The following is a 26,866-nucleotide window of genomic DNA, read 5'->3' as shown; positions in this document are numbered from 1 at the left end:
AAAAAGAAAAAAAAGACAAATTTAAAATTTTCAATTGAAGATGATTTATCTTGACTTTTTTTATAACCACTTGTCTATTGTTGAATTTTAATAAAGAGACGAAGATTGTATGTTGACTTCAAGATGTCTTTTGATATTTGTGTTGTTGGAGTTTATTACTCGTTGACATATACCCCCACATCTCCTTGACTCACAACTAACGGTGACACTTCTACAATTACGTTGTAATTCAATTCACCAATTAAACGTTAGGAAAAGATAGATATCCATGATCTGTGCAAGCAGGGCTTAAGTATGCAGTGTGGAAATACATTTGGAAAAGATAGATATATATCCCTGATCTGTGCATTATAGGCTAAGTATGTGGTGTGGAAATAAAAATAAAGAAGTCAGACGTTACATTTTATTACCAAAATTAAACCATTTGAAGGCTGACGTCTTCTATACATCCAAAGAGAAAGGTTCAGTGCTGAGATTAATTTGCAGATCTTATCAATTATCCAAATTTAAATGTCCTCCCTGAAGATTGACATTGGAGCTAAATGAAAAGTTTAAAAGGACAAAGAAATGTTTTTACAATCCATACATATCATTTTCTACATAGGGGTCATATTCTCAACTAGGCATATTTTTATGTTATACTTTACCTTCAACTTTTAAGCATTACAAATTAAGTCATTATCTCAATATTTAAACATTTAATTTTATTTTGAGAGGGGTACATTTCAAAGTTGTAAGATAGAAAATGGAACTAGAGGAATTTGGTAACAAGTTATACCTGTCATTTCTGACTCCTGACTTTAAATTAATGAGGTGAATATGTTCCTAACATAATGTTTTATTGGTTAGATGAAAAGGGCCTTAATCCTACTTGATTTTATGTATGTTAAAAGCAGCATGATAAATGCCTCCCCAGGGTTTTACTTCCAGTATTCTTTCTAAGCTTAGATGGATAGATTTTTTACATGCTTCATTCTTATATATATATCCAGTCTGTGGCAGATCCAGAAATAAACAATTAATGAACATTTTTTTTTAATGTTTCTCTTTTTAAAGCATACAATTTTGAATTCTTGAATATTTAAACCATGTGTAGCAGTTCTAAATTTCCCAAAGATATTACTCAACAGTTTTTTTTATAACAGACTGTTATACCACTGTCCCAGGTTAGGGGGAGGGTTTGGATCCCACTAACATGTTTAACCCTGCCACATTAATTATGTATGTGCCTGTCCCAAGTCAGGAGCCTGTAATTCAGTGGCTGTCATTTGTTTATGTGTGACATATTTTTTTTTTGTTCATTCTTTTATATAAATAAGGCCGTTAGTTTTCTCGTTTGAATTGTTTTACATTGCCTTATCTGGGCTTTTTATAGCTGACTATGCGGTATGGGCTTTGCTCATTGTTGAAGGCTGTACCTATAGTTGTCAATGTCTGTGTCATTTTGGTCTCTTGTGGACAGTTGTCTCATCTTCTTTTTTATATTAACAGTCTTAACAAGAAGCTGAGCAGCAAAATATAATATAAAACTCATTGTTGCTAGGTTGCACGAGTTTGCCAAATTCCTTTCTGGCTGATTTTTCTGGAATATTCAAAGACCGTAAAGTTTAACCTCATAGTGTCTTTTTAAACAGTTGATTTAAAAAGGAACTAAATAATATACAAATAAGACTTACAGCAACTTGAATGAAGACACAATGACCATTTGCATATACTGGTAACCTTTTTTTTTTTCAAACTGAATTTTTTTAAATCCATACAAAAGCTTGCTGCAATATTTTAATAAAGGTCTACTGTTCATTATCAACTCTGAGATCTGCCCTTCAACTAAATGAACTTTATGATTTTAAATTCTTACAAGAAATTAAAATCAAACTTATATTTTGTCAAAGATCAACTAGGAAGCTTTGAAATCAGATCAAAAGTTTACAATAGATACACTTAAAACTTGTCAAAAGAATCGGCTCAATTAAAACTGTCTACATAAGGACTTGTTAGTGGGGGTCAGGGGTTTCAAAAGTTCTTAACAGCATTTCAGGTCTCTATTGAAATGTGAAAGGAGCATTAGTCATTTCAGTTTTTTGTAAATTGGAAGTTTTTTTACAAAAATATCAAGATGTTTGGACAGAATTCTACAGTAACAAAACTTTACCAAGTTGGTAAGTTAACTGTCTTTTTTACTTTATTGTTCATAGTAAGTTTCTGTTAGTGCTTGAAGATTGATAAACTGTTGGTAGGTTTTTAACATTACTTGCAGTATTCTTGCATAAAGGTTTAATTGCTGTAAGAAACAAAGAACATGTAGATAACCACTGCCCTTGGCAATCCTTGTCAATTAATGTTGGAGTAGAATGTGGCCAACTACAATCAGTGTTCGAACTCACAATCCCAGTGTCAACTGGCTAGTTATCACAGTAAAAGAAGTACTTGGACAACTCTGCCACTTGGCCTTGTGGTGCTACTAGAAAATTTATACTTCTTTATTTTCTTTATTGAACAGTGCTCTCAGAGTTAAGTAATAAACTGTTGGCACAACTGTCACTAACAGGGATCTGTTTTATCTTTTTATAATTTGATAATAAAATGCAAATATTAAAATCAAAATAGCAATACTTTAACATGTAACTTATGCAAGATACTCAAAGTCACTGAACCATTGCTGAAGGAACAGGGCAAAATGATTTATGAGATAAATGATATGAAATTGATAATACAACTACTTGGTTTAACTTAAACTGACCTCATCACAAACTTTAAACTATTCAAGTTTCCAAGTCTATATAGACCACTTAAACGGACCTAATCACAAACTTTAAATCATGCAAAAGTTTCCAAGTCTATAGACCAGTTAATCTCCATGGAAATGAGATGTACCAATGCTTATACTACTACATACAAAATATCATACCATAAATCATTCTCCTTTAACTGACCTAATTACAAACTTTAATATTCAAACTATGAAATTGTCTTTAAGTCAATAGACTAGAAACATGCCAGAAACAGCACACTTAAGTCTTGCTTTTGACTCCATCAATGCGAGACAATTATGACTCAGAATGTATGATTTTTCTAGTTTATACAGTGATTTGCCACGCACAATAGGCTTCTACAGCAAGCAGACTAAGATTTTACAAATTTCAACTATATAAATAAATATTTAAATTTAATGATGCTGTTGCTATAAAACATGATAATAATACTGCAAAATCCATGTTAAAGCCATGAACAACCTTAAATATATTTTTGCATCATTGAATATATATTTGATAGTTGTCAAAACATGACACTAGCTTACATTTATATCTGTTAAAATAGGCAGCTATATTTCACTTTGAAAACTTGGTGCATGATAACCACTAGATATATATGATGGCTGTACCCCTATTCCAGACATTTTTTAACATTTTTTGTTGTTTCGTTTGGTCCACACATTGTTGTCAATAAAACTGAATTTTGTGCAATTGTCATACAAGTGAGAGGTTTAGATAGCTATAAAACCAGGTTTATAAATTCACCATTTTCTATAAAAAGAAATGCATGTACTAAGTCAGTAAATATGACAGTTGTTATCCATTTGTTTGATTGGCTTGAGGTTTTGATTTTGTAATTTGATAAGAGACTTTCCTTTTAACTTTTCCTTAGAGTTCAGTATTGATTTTATATTCCTTTTTATGTATATAGTGGGTCTAATTACACTTATGTATCACTGAGTGCCTGATGGACGCTTATGATTGAAGACATTAACTTTCGTTATATATCTTTGTATGCTTAATCTATAATAGTTGATATAAATATGCGATGTCCTATAACAATTTTATATCAATGTAAAACAAGTTTTCTACCAATTAAAATTTCAAAAAGGGGTGACGTAAGATACTAGAGGGACAGTCAAACCCATGGTTAAAATAAAAAGACAAACAGACAAATAAAAGTATAGACGACACAACATAGAAAACTAAAGACTAAGCAACACGAACCCCACCAAAAACTGGGGGTGATCTCAGGTGCTCCGGAAGGGTAAACAGATCATGCTCCACATGTGGCACCCATCGTGTTGCTTATGTTAATACAAATCCGGTAAATAGTCTAATTCGGTAGGTCACATATCGGATATCATTTGTGAAATGGTTATTTCGTATGGTCAACCAACTGGTGATGGCGTCTGTAAAATTTACAAAGGGATAATTTCAACTTTACCATTTGAAACTCTTGGTTTAATAGCTTTCAAATTTCTGTCTGTACATTTTGTAATGTTAATAGTGAACAGGTGTAACAAAAGCATTACAAAATAAATAATTTATATAATTGCAGCAATCTGATTTACTATAAAATTCTATCTCTTATTTGTTTGAGCATGTACCAAATTAGCATAAATTCAATAATCATATTTAAATTATTTACAAATTAATTCAAGGAAGATGTTTCAAATTTTTGCAATGAAATATAAGATGTATGTCATATTAATTAAAAATAAATTAACTTAACCAAAAACAGTGTACTTTGCCATATAAAATCTGAATAAAAAACTGTAAAATTTAAAATCCTTGAGTTTTAAATTAATTTTAAATTAAAAAAATTTAATATGTATTACTGAATATTACCATAATTACCTTAGATTTCTTTTATTCTTTACTACATGTTCTATATGGGATTTTAGGGGTGGTGGTAATTCCTTTAACAATAGTTGTAATTAATGGATAGAAAATCTTGTGTAAACACAAAAGCCCCTTTTAATGTTGCATAATATCAAATTATATTTTAAAGTCAAATATTTTCTATCAATGTTTGAGAAGGCTATCATGTTCATTTGATGTATATTTGGTAATTGTATATGAGAAGGCCAAATAGATAAGTTCAACAAAATGAATAATATGTTGGAAGAACACTTTTCAATCCTTCAGAAAGGTGAGTGCCATTATTTGAAATTTATTCCTTACATTAAATTGTCAATTTCAGATTGATTTCTTTATATCTATTAATCTGCAAGGTAAATCAATTCAAAATGCAAAATAGAAAATTTAACTTCTGTTATCAGAATAAACGTTTAGACACTCTTTAAATATGTATCATTTTACATTTTAAAATAGAAACATTCAATAAGATATTTGAAAAGAGATTCAAAAATTTGCAACTAATAGTGATAATATCATTAAAACATGACTATAAAAGATAAACAATTAAACAGATGGTTATTAAAGTCATCATGACATTGGACTTTGAAAATATTGATGTTCAATAAATATCTTTTCAAAAACTATTATTTTATACATTGAGGAAGAAAATATAACAATGATATTCCACATGTCCTATTAGCAAGCAAATAGCTATATGTATCCTTGGATGTTTCCCAGAATAGGGAAATGAAATTAAAAAAACTGAAAACAAATCATTTACAAATTAAGAAAATTAATGTACATTTCACTTTTGTTTCATTTCCATATGGAAATTGACAAATTTTGTAAACCATTACACTTAACAATTAAAGTGATAAACACTTTTTTGTTTTTTTAAAGTTATAGAATCCATTTTTAACACATCAAATTATTATTCTTCTAATTCTAAACAATACTTATTGAATAATAATAATAATGAAAAACCTAATTAATCATAAACAAACTACTTTCAATTCTAATTATGTTTGTTTGATTTTTAAAAATAAACATTCAAGTTTGCATGCACCAAATGCACCCACTTTTGGTTCATCCTTTTACTAATGAAAATGTTTTTTTTTAATTCCTGAAATTTTCACATTTAGGTTCACAATTATCCCATTATTTTAATTACTGCCACTTTTAATTAACTTTATGAGATTTTGAAAGGAATGTATGACTTGTGCTGTACATTGTCGTGACTTGAATGTTCAACTATTTTCCTTGTTGTTAAAGACTATTTTAGAATTTCTAGAGTTAGTGAAGTAAGGTTCTGAATACATAATTGCAAGTGAGCATATTATTGTTATAGCATATTACTTAAAAAGACTTTTTTAAAGTAGATAAGTTTAGTGACGTAAGGTTCTCCTCCTTACATAATTGCAAGTGAACAAATTATTATGTTATAGCTTATTACTTAAAACAGACTTTCTTTAAGTAAATAAGTTAGGTGAACTATAGACAGGCTAATCTACTTAAGAGCTCTGCACAAAAAAATAATGGACAATATTACACAACCTTTAAACCCAAATAAATAAAATATATTCAATCCGTTTTTACACAGATAATATCATGTATATTTAATCACCAGCATTTAAAACAAGTGAAAACAAGAGCTAACAAACTTAATTGTTCTTGATGCTTCAATATTAGATACAACTTTTAAAAGTCAAGGTCAAATGAATCTTGTTAGATACACCTTTTAATGGTCAAGGTCAAATGCATCTTGTCAGATCCATATGAAATTTCTATATAAAAGAATTTATTGCTATTTTGTGCATTTTTCTTTTGATCTTTTTTTGTGATAATTTTCATATCATGCTACTCGCTTGAGATGGAAAAATTATCGCTATAAACGTAGCAGTGGCGTTGCTAACTAAATTGACAACGTCGTCATAGGTAAAATAGTGATAAACAGATTATCATTGGTCATCTCAACTCGATTGCCTTTTTCGCTTTCGCCAGCCCCGCTCAAGCTAGAAAATCAATCTCGTTGAGATGATCAACGATAATCTGTAAATATTTTACTTATCACAAGTCCTTTTATAGAACCATGATCACATCCATTAACTGTAGCCCCAGTAAGATGTCTTGGTTAAGTGTAGTTTTGGTAGTATAATGCAACTGCTGATATACAAACAGCAACACCTTATAGCTGTTTGTTCTCTGAGTTTACTCTAGATGAGTTAAGATCCAATAGATACATGACTTTGTATATCAAAATGATCAAAGCTTTACTGCTTAAAAAGTGGGATGTCAATCAATAAACACAACATAGGTGTTGGATCATGTTCAAACAGCAACCCACCAACATAAATTCCGAATAAAATAATCTGAACTTGATGCCCAGATCAATATTTGTAAAAAATTTCTGAAGTCAACCTCTCAAAAAATTACTGAAATATTAGTTGAGGAGAGAAAGTTTCTCCATGAAAGTATATATCATGGTTTGAAATCTACAGAATATGTAAACAATTCATACACAACTAAGTTATGGCATGCACTTCCTAAGAATCCTAACCATTAGCCCATTAGCCATATTGGAATACTAAAGAGGGATAGTTTCCCCATGATATTAATTCAAGTTTTTCAATAACTTTTTTGTACAATAAATGATATATCAATTTATATAAGTAATGAGGTAAATTATTTACTTAACCCACAATAAAAAAGTTCCTGTCAATACCCATTACAACCACAGGGGGTTGTAAAATACTCCTTTCTATACCTAGTAGAGGTGTACTATACATGTACAGTGCCAAGGTATACTTATTTTGTTTGTCTATAGGTAAAGAAGAAAGAAACATGTGTTAATTTTTCATCCTTAATTATATACTGATCAAATTCCTAAATAAATAAAATCATGTTTAAGAAGATAGACAGTATCGAATTAAAACTGTCAAATCTTGTTTGGTTTTGTCAATCTTTCTGAACACTATCAAATTATCACAAATATACAGTGTCATTTCATGCAAAAATATGCCCCGACAATCCAATTACAAACAGTATTTAAAGATCTGCAATTTCATATCATAACATCACGTTAATAAATGCTACGCAACATGTAACATTTTAAAAAGTGGCAATCTTTATCATTGATCATCATCCGGATAGTCTGATCGTTTATAAATCATCGTAACAATTGACTTGATTTGCATATTAATGTAATAAATAGTTCAGTTCATACAATACTAATTAACAACATAACAATTAAATTTGCTGTGTAACAGTTTAGCCGGTGATTCTTTATAAAACTCATTCAATAAATCTGGCACTGGAGTAACTACCGTTCTAATTCACAACTTTTCTATAGCTATTTGATGTACTCTGAGAAACATGGATTTCTGTTGAAAATGCTCTTAAAAGATTGATTGGAGAAATAGAATTTTATTACTTATACTATCTTGTGGATATAAAAAAATATTCAAAATGTCTTACTCGGAACTTATGCTTTCTGAAAGCTCAATCATTTCACCAATAGAGCAGTCAGGTTAGTACAGATGTATTCAGATTTAAAGGATTCTAATTTTTATTCTGCCTTGAAAAAAAAAGGAAGTCAAAATTGATGACAATTGTTAGAGAATTTGAGAAGCCATTCTGACTACATTTTAAACTTTCAATGTTTATAAAGAAACGGATGGGTTCTCAAAAGAACAGGCAAATTTTACAAAATTTTGCAGAAAAAAATGTTCACCCTAAATCAGTATAATTTGCAATTAATTTTAAACTTTTGTGAAAGATTTCAAAATAGTAAGGCAATAAAAGAATACATTAAACCTTGCCTTAGGTTTGATCTGACTTTGATCAAAGAAAAGCAATCTAATCATTTCATTGACAAAATTATAACAGAGACAGCAACCAAACAAAACAAGGTATAAAAACATATGTATAGACAGGTTTTGAATGAATTAAACAGATGCATGTAAAAACGAACACAAAATTTCCCGTTAAGGCATTGAAAACTAGGGGCTCTAATGAGTCTGTGTCTCTCGACTGTCTATGTGCATCTACGATAATGGACATTCACCAACATTGTAAACTAAAATATAATTCAAGACTAAAATCTATTTTTTTGTTAGTCTTGCATTACTGATTATTATTTCTTTTTACAGTTTTTCTCTATCTTCTATAGTTTTCCCCAAAACATAAAAAATGTAAAAATCGTCATGTAAGGCCAATAACTCCTCCTAACAATCTCATCTAAGCTTACCATCTTGCATATGGTGTCTTGCTGATCATTTCTAATTTCTAAAGTTTCTTAGTTGTTCATTTTGCTTTTTAAAGTTTCTTTGTGTTCATTTTGCTTTTTTAAAGTGTTTTTGCTGATCATTTTTGCTTTTAAAAGATTCTTTGCTGATCATATTTTGTTTTTAAATTTCTACCTAAAGTAGTTTTCAAGATTGTAGTCAATCATCATTAAAGGGCAATAACCCCAATAGGGAGTTGACTAAAAAATTCTGGCAAAATAAATTCGTTTGTAAAAAATCCTACACTGCTTTTGTTTTATAAAACATTTCCAGATTTTTCCAAATAACCTCAAGTGCTACCCATTTAAGACATTTTTTTCTAGCATATTTAACTATTCATAAAATGATTTAATGTACTTTGGTACTAAAAATTAAAATTCCGCTCATAAAGATAAATATAATTGAAATGTGTCATTTCGGCCTTTTTGTTCTTTTAATCTGTTAATTATTGCTAATTTCCACTTTACTCTCGAACAAAAACTGCTATCCATTGTTGTAAGGCTAATTTCTAATGAACAATGCGGTAGTTTTGACTTTCTAATTATTTTGTACTCATTAAAGTAAAAGTATTTTTGTAACTAATGTAAATGCTAAGAAGAAAATTTAAATGATTTTCCAAACAACGAAATACGTAAATAATTCTTTTTGTCCACAAGTTTTAGTTTTAAAAGATTTTGTTTTGATAACTGGTTGTAGGAATCAATATATACCACAAACTTCTTATTTTTACGTAAAAAATTGACACATTGGATTAAGGAAGGACACTTGCTGTGATTTCAAAACGAGGAATGTTAAAACTAAAGATTTTATAAATGTTTGATTAGTGAAAATTATCAAATATCGAATAAACATTATCTCTTTATAACATGACGATTTAGTGATTTTTTAAATTTTCAAAAGTCAACTTTTTGGGAAGAAATACAATAGTAAAGAGCAGAAGAATTCACAGATCATTTATTCCACTGTGCTTCAACCAGCACATCTTCTGCAGATTTCGGAAATCAAACATATTTTTGTGTAAAGACAATACATAATCTGTTAAGATGTATCAAATTAGAAACCAGATGGAGGCACCATTTTATGGAGATTTAAAAACCAATAAAATCCTGGAGATGGATTATGATGGTTAGTATCCATGGCAACCAAAATACAGTGATCATAATATCAATGACATTGACAAGAGTTAATTCAATTTTCAAAACATTTAAGATTTTTTTTCTCCATTTTATTTGACTACTTTTATGATTTTTGTTCTCATGTGTATTCATGATTGAATCAATAGAATTTTTTTCTTACATTTAAAATAACTCCAAAAGTGTATTACAAAAAAAATATAGACATTATTTCATTGTTTTCTATAAAAGGCAATGTTAAGTCTATTTTTAGAATATTATATTACTCTAATTTGGAAAAAATTAAAACTATGTTATCAGTAATACAAATCTTTTACATTGAGAATCACAAGATAACTATCTGAGGGTGCAGATGGGGATCCTTTATTTCTGTATTTAATTTTTAGCTTATTTTTCTCTATACTTTATATTGTAGCACCATTATTCTCTATTCTTAATTTTTGGGCATATTTTTTCTATTTTCTCAGTTTTATGGGCCCATTTTTTCTGTAGATTTGGACCTTTCAGTCACTATTCTGTGAAATCCATCCAGACCCCCTATCTGGTATTTATGCTGATAACAATCAAAGCAATAGGATATAAATTGCCATGTTTCATGCATGTTTATATCCTACTAATAAAATACAATGCAAGTAGCAATTTAATTTTCATGAACATGACAATTAAGGCATCGTGTGCCAGGTATCATTCAGACATTTTCTACCTCTAAAATTACCGATATACTTATATATAAATCAGAAACTGTGATCTTTAAAAGACGGGTTACATTTGATTAAGGGGTACAATTTCTTCTAAATCGTCATGTTTGACCCTATCAAGCAAACACCTGTATTTCAGTTAACATATCCATTTCCTAATTGACTCATTCAGAATAATTTTGTCACTGGTTACCAATGCCTTAAATGAGTATGCTTAATGCCCGTAAAACGTTTTATAACTTATCTATATGGGTTTTCTGGTTAAAGAATTATACCCTTCGTTTTTACACTGCAGTCTAGGGATAAATACTCTTGGCAAAAGCATATAGTTTCATTGGAAAAGCATATCTAAGTACAATGGGTGGACCAGTTTCATACAAACTGGATATTAAGCAAATAGGTAAGAAATATATGTTTTTTGATCTTTTGTTTTGAAGATACCACTTCAAAAACATTAGAAGTAATATATAATTTCATGATTTGAAGAAATAAAGTGCCACCCCTTAATCCAAAACTAATGTTTTTACACTTTACATGGTTTAAATAGATAATAAGTATAATAAGTTATCATTAAAATAAATTAATTTTATATCCGATAAAAATTAAAAACTAGCCATGATCAAGAAGTCTCTTGAAATTGAAAAAGTTTTATCAATATGTCTCTCTATTCAGTCAAATATCATTTGTTTCTGACCTTGACCACACCCAATTGGTGTACGGCAACTGTAGACGCACTAAGTTAAAAAGTTAAAAATCTGCTGTTCATTTTTCTTTTAAGGGATAATGTATCATTGCCCCACACTATATCTCTTTAAATTCATATTTAAGGGTCCATTGCACAGGAGCCTGTAATTCAGTGGTTTGTCATTTGTTGCTGTACCAGGTATATCATATTTGCATTTGTCATTTTCTGGGCTTTTTATAGCTGACTGTGAAGTATGGGTTCTGCTCATTGCTGAAGGACATTTGGTGATCTATAGTTGCTAACTTTTTTGGTCTCTGGTGCAGAGTTGTCTTATTGGAAATCATACCATGTCTTCTTCATTCCATACACCCCCCTAAAAATCTTAGAATCTAAAGGCATTTATCCAATTAAATTTGAGAAAAACCTACAAGTCAAGGTCAATTGTGAGCTGTTTCCACAAGTAACACCATAACAAAAGGTTTAGACTTTTTTTACATAATGGTCTAGTACTAGATATTTAGGTTAGTAAGTCATATGATTTCTTAAGCTAATAGTCATTCCACTATAACCCCAATTAAAAAAACTTTCCCAGCCCCACAGCAATAATACTAAAAATAAATGTAAAAATGTAGAATAAGTTTAAAACTATCTCACGAACAAAATGCATGACACATATCAGCTGTAAGATTATGCAGAAAGAGTTTAACACTCGCTCTAACCAAAACAAACCAGAATGTATTCATTCTCACGTCAACAACTCAGTTAAATCTTTTAATCTTATTGTGTTTCTTTGTTAATTTGTAAAAAAAGTCTTAGTCGTCTAAATTTTAAGGCATTAATATATTAAAACCGATTAAAACAAATCTAACTAGAAGTCTACCGTGTGTTTCAGATTTTATTTTCTAGGATGTTTCTAGCTACGATTTTTGATATTCTGATAGCATGCTGTCAAAACCTCTGGCTGATCATTATTGGGATCTGTCATTTACTTAAATATCTGTTGCCATGTTAAAGAGACTTTAAATATTTTTTACAAATTCATGGCACATTTGACATTAATCAAAATGGATACCGGTACATCAGAAGTTGATGAGGAGGATCAAAAGAGAGTTTCTGATGCTAAAAAGGAAGCAAGTATGTCAGAAGTTGATTGTGATGTGAAACCATCTTTGATTAAAAATTATTACTTGAAATTAACATTTTTTTATTTCATTTTCTAAAATTTTTATTCACATTTTTTATGAGCTATTAATTTAAGCATGAAAATAAACCATTTTTGTATTTTTCAAATTTTATTGCAGTGTTTTATCTTTACACTTACAATATTCATGTTGAGGCCTTGTAAAACTTACTACATGTATATTGTATTTGATTTGGTTCATTTTTTAGGCTGTACCATTCCCAAAAGTTGCTGACATCTTCATCATTTGTTCTTTGATGGAAAGTTGTCCATATTGGCAATCATACCACATCTTAATTGTATATTTAAAAAAAGAAAACATTTTGATCAACATGCAATCTCCAAACTACTTTTTACGGACACAATCAGTGCTGAAATTCAATTTCATTAACTTCATTAGAATTTCTTTTCACAGGTCTAAAACTTAATTTACTGATATTAATTAAACGTAAACAATCAACACTGTCTATAAAGGTATAAATTATGTTTTCTAAGCTAATACATAAACAACTGAACATAAAATGAAATTTAAGATTTAAAAAGAATAATAAAAATTCAATCCTTTATTATCACAAAGAATTAATTTAACCAAAATATTAGTCCCTCCCTAATTGGGTGTGTGTGAATCTATGTAATATTGTTATACACTACATAGATACAGTTGAAATAAAGACTCAACAAAAAATCCTCTAATGGTAAATTGAGCTTATGGTATTCTATTTACGATTTTAAGCTAATGAATTGGCTTTTAAATTATTGTGTCTTGTTTACAGTTGCAGGATAGTAAAAAACTACTGTGTGTAAAAACGTCTCACAGTAATACATTTTTGTACTTTGAATTTGTTTTAAAAAAAAGTAAAAAGAAAGTGAATATTTTACTAACTGTAAAATGCCAGAGAATTTTGTTGGAAGACACTGAAAATGGATGTTAAAATTTATCCACAAATATGAAAAATCCTCAAACAGCTGATACTATTTTTCAATGGAATTATATTTTGAACGAGTTACCATTTTTCAATTGGATGGTATTTCAAATGTAAGATAGTGTTGGTATACATTTTTCTTCTTTTTTTACAGGTAACTTCTTCATTATGGACTCAGAACAGCTGGTGTCCAATCCATTTCAGACCATGAAAGAAGAAGCAATGGACAATGCCAAAAAAGTATCATTGACAGAAAAATTAACAAGTGTAAAAAATAATGTGTGTGAGAACCATCTCTCAAACAAAAAATCTAAACTTCAGAGGGATATCAGTCACACATTGAAGCAAATTCATAACAATGCCAGTCAACTAAGATACGAAACAAAAGTCTATGACATCCGTAAGCAGAAAACTGATCTAGAAAATGCTAAACGTTATCAACCCTTTAGAGATTTCAGTTATGATGAAATGCAGTTAAAAAATCAAACAAAACGACTTGGCGTTGTATCGCAGTCACACTATTTAGAAAAGAGACAACAGTTTCCTATAAGAGGACGATCTGTCAATGATTTACATCCTAATGCTGTAGTCAGAGCAGCTCGTCAAATCTATCATCAACGACAAGTACAAAGTCGGCAAGAAGATAGAAGTCGGAGAGGAGATACATCAACTCCCGGTACATCTATTTCATCCGCTAAAAGTAGAAAAAGTTTATTGGGGCGAAGAAGAGATTCTAGATCGGCGCCACCTATGAAAACACCTGCATCATTAAATTTTGAAGACAATTCAACAAAGCTTCCGTCATTAAGTGATAAATCAAAAGTTAAATTTGCTTTAAACATTAAAACTCCAGAACCAATGCAAAGAGCAAAAACATTTCATCCTGGAATGCAGCGAAGACAATCAGTTTGGCAGGATAGTAGCGATGAATATGAAGAAGATGACGAGGAGGAGGAGTACATAGATATTGACAAACTCCGATCGGTAATTTTTAAAGACAAATATCCACAACCCGTCAAAAATGGTTATGATACACCAAGAACAATGGCAAGCTTTCAGTCATCAAATACATCAAGAAGACCAACTGAAGAAGACTTGAAAAAACAACAACAACAACTGCAACGCAAAATTGATGATTTTTTCGGACATTTAAATGCCCATGGATCTGATATTGAATCTGATGATGAAATAGACATTCCTCAACCTGAGGTTAAACCACCAATGTCAAAGGCAAGCATGTTAATGAGCATCTTTGCCAAGTCTGTTTCGTCCAATAGGAAGAAGGAAACAGAGAAAGACAGGTTAACAGTAAATCAACCGGAATTAAAAATTACGGAACCAGAAAGATCAAAGTCTTCTTTATCACAAAGGAGTAAATCTCCATATACCGTCAAAACGGAACCAAAGAAACCTGCAGATTTGTGGAAGTACATTAAAACATCAGTACAGAGAGGTGAAATTCAACGTTGTCAAACTCCTAGTAAACTTATTATTGAACAAATGACACACCTGGACTTAACAAACTCGGATAAAAAACATATTCCACTCAAATCTGCCAATAGGGCACTCAGACATACTCCAACATTCAAAATGAGACAATTAGTTCAGCAAATGCAACGAGATAGAACAAAATATGAACAGTTTGAAATAGATCAAAAGAAAACTAAAATGCAGGACGAACAAATGGAAGGAATAGAAATTATGGCATAAACGTTTTCAATACAATTCCCAAAAATGAACCAAAATTATTTCAGTGCTATTATTCTTACATTAATTTGGATTATACAAAAGCTGTGAGTGCTAAGGTTAGTGTCAATATTTGTAACAATCGGAAAAACATGTAAAATACAGTGTTTATTATATAAATGCAAACAATAGATTTACATTTGTACGTTTTTGTACGAGAGTGAAAAATGAGTACAGAGTTATTCAAAGAATGTCTTATCATGTTTGGACAACTACCGTAGTTGTATTTTTCTTCCATTTTTTACTTCATTAAAAAAAATGGAAATATATCATGTTTAAATCCACATAGATTTATTTCATTGTCATATCAATCATACATATGGGTTCAGGTGCTTTCAATCAATGCCAAATTTTCATTTTTTTTCTTTTTAAATTATTCATATTGATATAGCTGTTTTGTGGTGTGTTGATCAAAGAAATATAACATGTCCTTACTTCCAAAAAATAAAGTTTATTGTTCAAAAGACTCAAATCATTTATTCATGTACATGTACACCTTCATTTTATTTGGTGTATAAAGATGTATCTACATAAATAATTTTGTAATACAATGGTGTCTTTGTTCAATATTTATTCTATACACTATGCTGAAGTCCAGGGTAGATGCTCACTTTAATAAAATATTGAAACATGTTTAAAAGTGGTAAACAATGAACTTTCTGAAGAAAAATTAACTCAACATATTCATTCTTATAAGTACTTACAGTAAAATATACATTGAAACGAGAGAAGGAACTTTTGATGAATTGTTTTGTGATTAATTGAACTTAATGCAATATTGGATTGAGTTGCAGATTTTCATTGACATTGCCTTGAATTCTTGTGAAATAATTTTTGGTCATGATTATTACAACCATTGTGATATAGAACTATATATATCATGAACCAGAGATACATAGAACCATAAGTTAATTGATCAAGTGATTGATTGATGTTTTAATGTCACTTTTGTGATATTTTGTGGAGGGTCAGCTTTTATTGACAGATGAAACAGAGTGCCCGGAGACAGCCACTAACCTTAGGTATGAAAACTGACAATCTTAGTTACTGTGAATTCATTAAAATTCACTGGATACCAATTTTCGTGGATTTCGTAAGTACAGAAACTCCGAAAATTGGTACCCACAAAAATTAATGAATCCAAAGTAATTAAGATTGGAGTCTATGGCACCTGTCACATGCTGGGTCAGGCTTACAATCTCAGTGTTGACATCAAGTGATACAGTAGTTTGTATACTCAGAATAATCGGCCCTTCAAGCCCCAGTCATAGTTGAAGAAAACAAGACAATACAATGGACAAATCAAATCAATTAAACAACAATAACAGTCTACAAACACTCACAATAAACATGACTGAGCCAAATGAACCTCATCAGAAAGAACGGGTGATCTCAGCTACAAGTGGACTGCAGTGTTAAAATATGACAATGTGCCTAATACTTTTTGTGTAATTCAACCACAGTCATTTAGGAGCATAAAAAATGAAAACTTTAGTCACTCAAATGTTCCAAAAATGTTGTACAATAAAAGTATGGTATTCAACCTTCAGTTTCTGAGTAATAATTGATATTCTATGCACTAAACTTAAACAAAACAAAATATAAACCATAGTGATTGATGGACAGACATGGGTAAAAGTATATGCTCCTTCCACTTTCGTGGCAGTGCTTAAAAATTATTCAGGTCAAAAACTTTTAAATCATTGAACATTTAATACCATACAAGGTTTAATACATTTAATCAGGTGTTTTTCATGTCTGCATTTTCGTAATTAGTTTTTAAGCAGCAGTTATACTTTTCTGCATTGTATGAGGTTTCACAAACTGTAACTGTTCTCATCAAATTGTAACACCTTTTTAATTCTGCATTGAAAATTATCACTTCAAGCCATTTTAATTCTTGTTACGGATATATTCTAGTATTTTGTTTAATTTAATATGAAGCTTTAAAACATAATGACATCAAAGACCTAGCAACATGACCAAAAAAATTCTGAACTTCCGATTCAAAGACTGCATCTAAATGTCATTCATACTTATTTAATCTTTTATTAATTTACAAGAATTATTAGTTTGTCTGTAGAAGAATGGGGTTATCAGCAGGTACTTGGTTTCTTCACCAATAAAAAATTGACAGTATGAAAAGCCTGGGGTCCCTGAAAAACTGAGGATTCCTGGACCTGATTCCAAGCAAAAAATAAAACTTTATACAATGAATTATATAACCAGGTGCTCCGCAGGGCGCAGCTTTATACAACCACAGAGGTCGAACCCTGAACAGTTGACAGGGTATGGACACAACATTCAATCTTGATACAGCTCTGAATTTGGATTGTGATCAAATTTTTGACATAATATGAGTTTCTGACACAAAACAAATGTGAAGATCTTACAAATCTATTGCGCAATATTGTGCAATTAAAGATGTCTTCTTCAAACCTTTTCAAAAATTTGGGGGAAAAAAATGAAAACTACTACAACAAGGAAACAAAATGTGTCTTCAGACGACGACACAGACAGCGACACAGACGATGACCCAAACGACGACACAGGCGACATGATACCATTATACGATGCAAAATTTTTTGTGGCGGTTTTATAAAAACAGGTCCAGGGTTCCTCATCTTTTCTTCAGAAAGTTATGTAATGTATTTTATCAAATAAAATGTTGTATGTTGTATGTTGTTATCAAATGAAATGTTTGTCTGTTTTTTATCAAATGAAATGTGTCTGTTTTTTTAAATGAAATGTGTGTATGTCTTTCATGAAATACTGTTTTTGTATTTATTTCATTTATTAAAATTTTATGAAAACTTAACGCTTAATTTCTTATATGAGTCTTTGCCAAAATTTTAAATAACTTCTGCTTTATTCAAAAGTACAAGTTTTCTTTAAAATACAAATCATACAGAAAAAAAAACAATGATCAAAACCTTACAGGCTAATTGTTGTGTCGTGTGTACTATTGTTTTTCTGTTTGTCTTTTTCATTTTTAGCCATGGCGTTGTCAGTTTGTTTTAGATTTATTAGTTTGACTGTCCCTTTGGTATCTTTCGTCCCTCTTTTGATATAAATAATATGAAACAATTTGAAAGGAAATTATATTTTAAAGAACACCGGAAATTAGATGAACTATTGACGTGTAAAATTGATTACATAATTTCTGTTTATGGTGACTTGAATAACCCCGGTATCACTCAGATTACAATTCTACCTTGACAGGTAAGTTTGTATTTAGCCTATAAAATACTTATTTAGCCTTGAGAATTGAAAGGTCAGTTTCCCATTCATACAATAGAGGTTGATAAATTTGGCTTCATGCCATTTACCTTGTCCAAAATTAAGGTCACTTTATTGTCATTGTGATATTGTTAAAGTACAAAAGAACTCTATATTCTGACCAATACTTCAAACTTTGTGCATCTTGATTTAATTGTTAAAAATCTGTTAATGTTGAATTTTAGGGGTTATTTTAGGCCTTTTAATTGCATATTTCTTTACATGGTAGTTTTTTTTTTCAGATATAAAAAAAACTATCTGCTTGACTGTTATAGAAATAGACTATGCTTGCAGGGTCTTGTTTTTTGTTTTGTTTACACCAAATCTGACAGATTATTATTAAGTTGCAAAATATTTTAAATGAGAGCTGAAATTTTTTCTATCTTTAAATGTGCATTGAACAATGTTGAAGGTTAAAATAATCATAATGTGAACAAGAATGAAGAAAACATCTTGGTCCCAAAAAAACAACATCATCAAGCAGGATATAATATTCCAAATTTTAATTTATTATACTAATCTCAGTTGAAATCTCAAGCCACTATTTTGCATGTTTACAATGTAGGTCATGTCCCAAAAGAAATTCAATGAATTTGACAGTACAATGTACTCTTAGCACAAACACATAAGGTCACTGTGAAATAAACATCTAGGGCAAGAAACAGTCAGTTATACCAAACCAGTTTGACTAGATGTCTAGTTTAAAACCAGTTTGACTAGATGTGTCCTATATTTTGACAAAATAAATGACATGAGGACCTGCATGGGTTTTTTAATATCTGTATTCTTTAAATTTTTAGGGCATTTTTCTTTTAATAGCCTTAAAAATAACTCTCATTCTGTAAAGCAAATTCTCATGAAAATGATTTTACTATATAGTCTTTCTGTTACAAGATTATTTATCAATTATGCACATTGATCATTATATTATCGGTATTGCATTACAGTTACCTAAGTTTCCTTTTTATTTTGCACATTTATTCTTTATACTTTTGCACCGCATTATTCTCTATTCTTTATTTTGTTGTTCATTTTCTCTATTCTCTATTTTTTGTTGCTATTACATTTATTCTCTATTCTGTAAACCCCATTCTGACCCTTATAGGTAAACTTCTATTGTATGAATGGGATAAACTGACCTTTCAATTCTCAAGGCTAAATAAGTATTTTATAGGCTAAATACAAACTTACCTGTCAAGGTAGAATTGTAATCTGAGTGATACCGGGGTTATTCAAGTCACCATAAATGAAAACACCACTTCATTTCCTACAGTGATAACAGCAATCAATGTATTGCATTAAAAAAAATCTTAATCAACACAGAAAAAAAAATAAAAATGCATTTAAACGGTTCTGAAAAAAAATGTCTGTAAAAATAGGATTTGCATTACACATTATATTCACTTGTCGCTAATCTCACTCAAGCTACTAATTTTCATGGATTTCAGGAATTTAAGATTTCAACCAGATACAAAATTCTATAGACTTGTATGCAAAATCAAAACAATGCAAACATGAGACATATAGATTCTACCACTACATCGAGTGTAATACAATATTAATCCACTCGAGACAGTTAAATTTTCAAATTTAGAACGCGAGGCTTGCCCGAGCGTTTTAAATATTTAAAATTTAACTGTCGAGAGTGGTTAAATATCGTATTACACGAGATTTGATGGTAGAATCTGTTTCTCTAATGATTTTCTAACATTATGCAGGCAAACTTATTCCTTCTTTTCCAATGATCTGCAAAAAGATGTGTTCTTTCTATGTGACGTCATCAGGCATGGTCGCCTTTTTTCATGCCGTCACAATAGAAATTTCAGAGGAAAGCAAGAAAATTCGACGTCATAATCGGATTTTAACCAATGAAGTACTGAGATCAAAAGAACCACACGTTGGTTAAATTTTTTTTTATACAATGGGTGCAGAAAGGGATAAATTGATGAAGAATTAGAGAAAAGTAACCTCTAAGGTTAAACTGAAGTGGATGTTACCAATTGTAGGCAACCATAAAGCCTTCACCAATGAAAAAATCCCATGGATGTTACCAATTGTAGGCAACCATAAAGCCTTCAACAATGAAAAAATCCCATGGATGTTACCAATTGTAGGCAACCATAAAGCCTTCAACAATGAAAAAATCCCATGGATGTTACCAATTGTAGGCAACCATAAAGCTTACAACAATGAAAAAATCCCATGGATGTTACCAATTGTAGGCAACCATAAAACCTTCAACAATGAAAAAATCCCAGACAGTTTGAAACAAAGAACATTCCTCAATTTTCAAAAATTGGTACCAATGATAATGAATACACAGTATTAATATCTTTTGCACTGTTGTAGAAATAAATTATGACAAATCATTTATGATGGTGTTTATATCATAATTCAATTTAGTCACCATTCACACTTCATATACAGTATATAAATGAATATCTATATCATATATTACAGGGGGTAACACAAAATGTGTGTATTAACTAACAAAGATCATCCACACGTTTTACTTAACATTCAGGAACTTGGCCATAAATCTATCTTTGGAATGCTAAACAACAAAAGCTGACAATGACTCAATGAGGAAGGTCCAAATTCATTATAATCGTTAATTATCACTGTAAAATTTTAAATGTCTTAATTGGTATGAAGTCATTGGACTAAATTGTTCTAAAAAAATTTAAACAGATAATCCTAACTGGTTACCAGCTTTTAAATTATTTTTTTTTCTCCAATGTTTACAAGAGTAACAAAAGATAGATAATGAGAATGACTAATTATACCACATGTCAAAAAGTCCCTCATCATTCTAGTTTCCAAACCCATGATGGGCAGAAATATATTTAGTTCATGCAATTTTGTTTATATATGGTTCATGAAAGATATAAACAAAATGATAAAAATAGAGTGATATGTGTTGTTTTGCTTCCTGATAACTGTGAGAGTTTATTTATTCAAAGTGAATGGAAAAAATATTACAGATGAACTAATTTCTGATATATACAAATAGAAATTCAGTCTAGATTTTCTTTTAAATCTTTAAACATTAAAAAAAAAAACTAACTCTAACATACTTGGGAACACCAATCATGTTATATTTGAGTCGTTGCATTTTATTTCTTTTTTTTTTTAATTCGGTAAATCTGCACCACAAGGTAAATTGTACAAGACCTAATATCAACAATCATATCATTTACCTTTAAATGAAGTTTATACAATTGATATATAATTAACAGTTTTCCTGCAGAAATGATCCCCTAACGAGAGATTGAAACCCTAAAGACATCCTTGAGAATTAATCTTATTACGTTTTTTTATCAAACATTATTTGTTACACTGGTGGATTTACACTGGATTAATGGTAAGCTGTAAAATTTACGCTTCAACAGCTTCAAATTGTTAAATTGTTAAATCTTTCGGAGTAATTACAATTAGCTTTGATAGATAAATACACCTGTAAATTCAAAGCCCTTAGATCAGTTGTGATGCACTTTAAACAGGTATGAACTAAGATAATCCATTTGTGGGTTTTAACAGAATGTTACAGTGGGTGGATACATTAATCCATATATGAATTGACCGGTCATCAGAAGGTGAATAAGTGTACATTATTTCAACCATTAATTCAGATCTAAAAGCCTCCTTATTCTTATTTTTATATTAAAACTTAAATCAATATTTTCTGGCTTTATAGGTGTCCATAAAATATATATTGAGTACATCTAATAGTAATTATTTAAATTATCAAGATAAAATTTTTTGTCATTAATTCAATTTAAGTCTGAAAAAAATAAATATTCCCAACTCTTTCATGTCACTTTTTAGGAACAGACTACCAAATGGACTTTATAAAGTTGAATATAAAAAAAATAATAATTCTATTTTTTCTTTTAATATTTCCTTTTGAATAATTTTAAATACATGATCTACTAAAAGGATAACAAAAAATACTGGACACCACACCTGAGTTAACAGACAGCACATACCACAAACATCTGACTCCTAAAAATAGACACATAAACAATGACAGAGGAGCAATGCATAGCCCAGATAGTCTGAATTAGTACAGGCACAAGAAGTTCATTAAACAATGCTGTGTATTTTAAGAACATTTTAATTTGTGTTTAAAATATCTCAAACACACCTGAATATTCATGCATATCTATGTACTTGGGAAAAAAAGGGCAAAACATACTCATAATGATATTTATATCTACTATGCCTGGACTATTTTCACTACATTAACTTTCTTAACTATCCATTAGCCCCACTTTATCTGTTATCCATACTTGATACAGATTTCAAATTTTCAACCTCTTGCATCTATTTAAACATAGTTAGTTTGCATAATTATGTTACATAAATCATTGTCTTATTGAAAGAATTCTGTGTCAGGCTAGGAGTAATCAGTTGTTTGACTAAAAGGAGTCACTGCAATTCCATATCATGCTTTTAAGTAGCTTACTATATAGCCATGTCAGCATAAGAATTGTCTTTTTGGGGTATTTCAAATATAAATGATTAATTTCCTACAAAGCTATCAATGAATAATAAATATGTACATACACACTAAATCATAGTTTATTTTTGTCTCCAAAACTGAAGAATGTTTCCATTGGTAGATTTGACTTACCAAGAATTTCTACACTTACTTCATTAAATACCACAAGAAACAATTTAACTTCTTCAAGTTCATAGGAGGTCAGACCTCTCAAAGTTCGTGAACATAAGTTATGTCATCTGCTAAATGGAACAAATAAGGACATGCTTCTTTAAAAAGATAAAAAGAATACCTTGCAACAATGCATAAATTTCAAATTCACAAAAGTATGATAAAGAGGGTCTGCACTATACAGTGATCTTAAACTAAGATTCATTGTACTATAGACCACTTTCCAGTTCATCCGTCACCGGAAAAAACTTATCAATTATGCACGCCTTTGTGACGTCATTTACCAGAAAGAGGGGTCGCCTGTATCCCTACACTATTAACATTCATCAAGCATCTTAGTGATCGTCATTGTGCAGGATAAACTAGAAATAATGGTTGTTCTGTAGGTACTTAATGACAATTCCTTAATGACAGCAGTGCTGATTGCCAATTTTGAGAATTCAATTTGCCCAATAATTCGTACAATATAGAATTATATTTTTCCAACCACTCACTCAACATTAGAATGGAAGTGACGACGCCCCTAAACGCACAAATGACGTTCACTAAAACCAGAGTTTTTGACAGAAATGCATCGAACTCGAAAGTTGTCTATTGCAACAACATATACCAAACATCAAACCCATGTTTTACCATCAGTATTATTTCATGATCACACCTTATAAAACAAGAGTGCACACGCTGAAATGTCTCGCCTTCTATACTAATCATTGATATTATGTTGATAGTCCTAAGTATAAAGCTAAGCTTTAATACAACTGTCACATAAACTTAACATTAACCAAGATAACTAAACAAAGACCAATGAACCTTGAAAATGAGGTCAAGGTCAGATGAACCATGCCAGGCAGACATGTACAGCTAACAATGCTTCTATACAACATATATAGTTGACTTATTACTTATAGTTTAAGAAAAATAGACCAAAACACAAAAACTTAACACTGTGCAATGAACCGTGAAAATGAGGTCACGGTCAAATAAAACTTGCGCGACTGACATAAAGATCATAAAGTATTTCCATACACCAAATATAGATGACCTATGGCATATAGTATTAGATAAAAAGACCAAAACTCAAAAACTTAACTTTGACCACTGAACCATGAAAATGAGGTCAAGGTCACATGACATCTGCCCGCTAGATAGGTACACCTCACAATCATTCCATACATCAAATATAGTAGACCTATTGCATATAGTATGAGAAAAACACACCAAAACACAAAAATTTAACTATAACAACTGAACCATGAAAATGAGGTCAAGGTCAGATGACACCTGCCAGTTGGACATGTACACCTTACAGTCCTTCCATACACCGAATATACTAGCCCTATTGCTTGTAGTATCTGAGATATGGACTTGACCACCAAAACTTAACCTTGTTCACTGATCCATGAAATGAGGTCGAGGTCAAGTGAAAACTGTCTGACAGACATGAGGACCTTTCAAGGTACGCACATATCAAATATAGTTATCCTATTACTTATAATAAGAGAGAATTCAACATTACAAAAAATCTGAACTTTTTTTTCAAGTGGTCACTGAACCATGAAAATGAGGTCAAGGACATTGGACATATGACTGACGGAAACTTCGTAACATGAGGCATCTATATACAAAGTATGAAGCATCCAGGTCTTCCACCTTCTAAAATATAAAGCTTTTAAGAAGTTAGCTAACACCGCCGCCGCCGCCGCCGCCGGATCACTATCCCTATGTCGAGCTTTCTGCAACAAAAGTTGCAGGCTCGACAAAAATCATGACGTTTGGATACTGTAAGTTCAGAGATTAGTTTCTGAATTTAGAACAACAAATCAAAAATTTCTTGACTAATGAGACAGCGTTTTGGGTCTTAAAAAACTGCTTGAATTTTGGATAAAACAAATTGATAAACACTGTACAACACATCAATGTCAAGCTTGTGGCCAAATATGAAGTTATTCTGTTCATTAGTTTTGCAAAAAAAGTGCTTCTTTAATAAAATTGAACATTTTCAAACATTTAGTGTATTGAAAAATAGGAAGTATGTGTGACAGATCTGTAAAGTGTGCAAAATTCATGTCTGTCAAGCTGCTGATTAAATATGAAGATGTTCGGAGGTAAGGATAATGAAAATATTTGTTGAATGAAATAATGAACAAGCAGACAGACAAGAGGAATGCAGTATAAATCCCCTTTCAGAGTGAGGGTGTAAAAAGATAATGCTAAAAGATGAATTCACAAAAGCTATTATTGAGATTTTACCTGGACTCCAACACTTCTGATGAATTGGTCGGCTCTCAGCTTTAAACCAAATCAACTGTCTACAGCCATCATATGCCATGGAATACTCGTCATCTCCAATACCTTGTCCTTCCTAGAAATATAACATACATACAAATAGTAATCAGTCCTTCCTTGAAATATATACCATAAATACATATATACAAATCAGCCCCCCTGTAAATATACCATACATACAAATAGAAATCAGTCCTTCTTAAAATTATATCATACATAGAATGAGAAATCAGTCCACCCTATAAATATACCATATATAGAAATACAAAATAAGCTGTTTGGAATAATTGTTTCAAAAGAAAAAAATAATAAAAAGGTAAGATTACATGATTGTGAACTGGGGACAAATTTATCAAACTGAAAGGAAAGATAACTTTCATGACACTTGCATCATTTATTAAAGCTAGTTGGCTCTCAGTCAAGATAATGTTTGACAATCTAGACTGGCATTGCATTACCTTAATTGAACAATTTTTTTATTGTTAAACTTTGAGATGCAAACTATTTTGTGTACCAGCAATAAATATGTGCAAGTCTTAAGGGCATAAGATACAGTTTTGATCCCATGATGAATGATTTACCAAAATTTGCATATAAGCTTTTTTTCACCTAAGCAATTCAAATATTTCTCCCCATATGTCACAGTTTGATGTCATGAAAATAACATTTTACGTTAGCAACGTCATTGCCTCCCCTGTAACTGTATCGTATGCCCTTAAGCTCAAGAGTCTTTTACTCAGCTAAGATACAAAGAAGTGTAAGATTCTTCATATAACCTTTTTACAAACTAACAGAGATTAAGAGTCAACAGAGCATGGCGTATATAAACTTTAGGCTAATTGCTGATCATGGGAAGACACTTTGAGTCCATTTTAAAATTTTATTACTATAGGATATGATTTACAATTTTCCATGGGACACTGATGATGCCCCCGCTTGCATATCATATAAAGTTATAAAGGGACATAACTGATGAAAGATAATCAAAGTGCTTGTAAGCACTGAAGGCTGCAGATTGTTTTTTCAGTGAATATTGCATTGTATCAAGCATTAGTTGTAGTTGATTGAACTACAAATATGGACAAAGGAAGATAACTCCAATTTTAAAAATTACATTAAACAATTACATCATTCATATTTTTAGAACATATTAGATTCCAGCAAATTTATCATTCATAAAGGGGCATAAATCTAACACCGTTATAGTGAGGCTATCAAAATTCAAACTTGATCTGTGGTTTGTGGTTATAACCATTGTGTATAGGTTTCATAACATTTGGTTGAGGCAAACGAAAGTAAGAGAACAGAAACTAAAAATTTTGCATTTTTTTCATTACCAATGGGGACTAACTCTAAAACTAT

The 26,866-nt window shown here is 30.6% G+C and overlaps 2 protein-coding genes across 8 annotated transcripts in view; one reads left to right on the top strand and one right to left on the bottom strand.

The window, feature by feature from the left end:
* LOC139523373 (RING finger and SPRY domain-containing protein 1-like) overlaps positions 1-26,866 on the bottom strand; it is a 51,011-nt gene that overhangs the window by 7,066 nt on the left and 17,079 nt on the right. For both annotated transcript variants that reach the window (XM_071317314.1, XM_071317315.1), the window contains exon 10: positions 25,469-25,580. In XM_071317314.1, the coding sequence (XP_071173415.1) occupies positions 25,469-25,580 (112 nt within the window). The remainder of the gene's footprint in view (positions 1-25,468; positions 25,581-26,866) is intronic.
* LOC139523372 (uncharacterized) lies at positions 1,978-18,082 on the top strand. 6 transcript variants are annotated; one of them, XM_071317310.1, is made up of 2 exons: positions 1,978-2,159; positions 13,673-18,082. In XM_071317310.1, the coding sequence occupies exons 1-2, from the start codon at positions 2,117-2,119 to the stop codon at positions 15,226-15,228; spliced, it is 1,599 nt and encodes a 532-aa protein (XP_071173411.1). In that variant the 5' UTR covers positions 1,978-2,116; the 3' UTR covers positions 15,229-18,082. The 6 variants fall into 6 exon arrangements, with proteins under 6 accessions (XP_071173411.1, XP_071173414.1, XP_071173409.1 ...); XM_071317313.1 differs by lacking the exon at positions 1,978-2,159 and adding an exon at positions 4,798-4,908; XM_071317308.1 differs by lacking the exon at positions 1,978-2,159 and adding an exon at positions 7,807-8,142.

Source organism: Mytilus edulis, chromosome 5 (assembly GCF_963676685.1).
Source record: "Mytilus edulis chromosome 5, xbMytEdul2.2, whole genome shotgun sequence".
Taxonomy (NCBI): Eukaryota; Metazoa; Mollusca; class Bivalvia; order Mytilida; family Mytilidae; genus Mytilus; species Mytilus edulis.
Note: the sequence above shows the minus strand (reverse complement) of the source record. Positions and strands in the feature narration are given on the sequence as shown.

Coding starts and splice junctions, on each gene's coding strand:
- LOC139523372 (XM_071317307.1), top strand. CDS start 12,456: ATGGCACATTTGACATTAATCAAAATGGATACCGGTACATCAGAAGTT. Junction 12,550..13,672: donor TGATGCTAAAAAGGAAGCAA/GTATGTCAGAAG, acceptor CTTTTTTTACAG/GTAACTTCTTCATTATGGAC.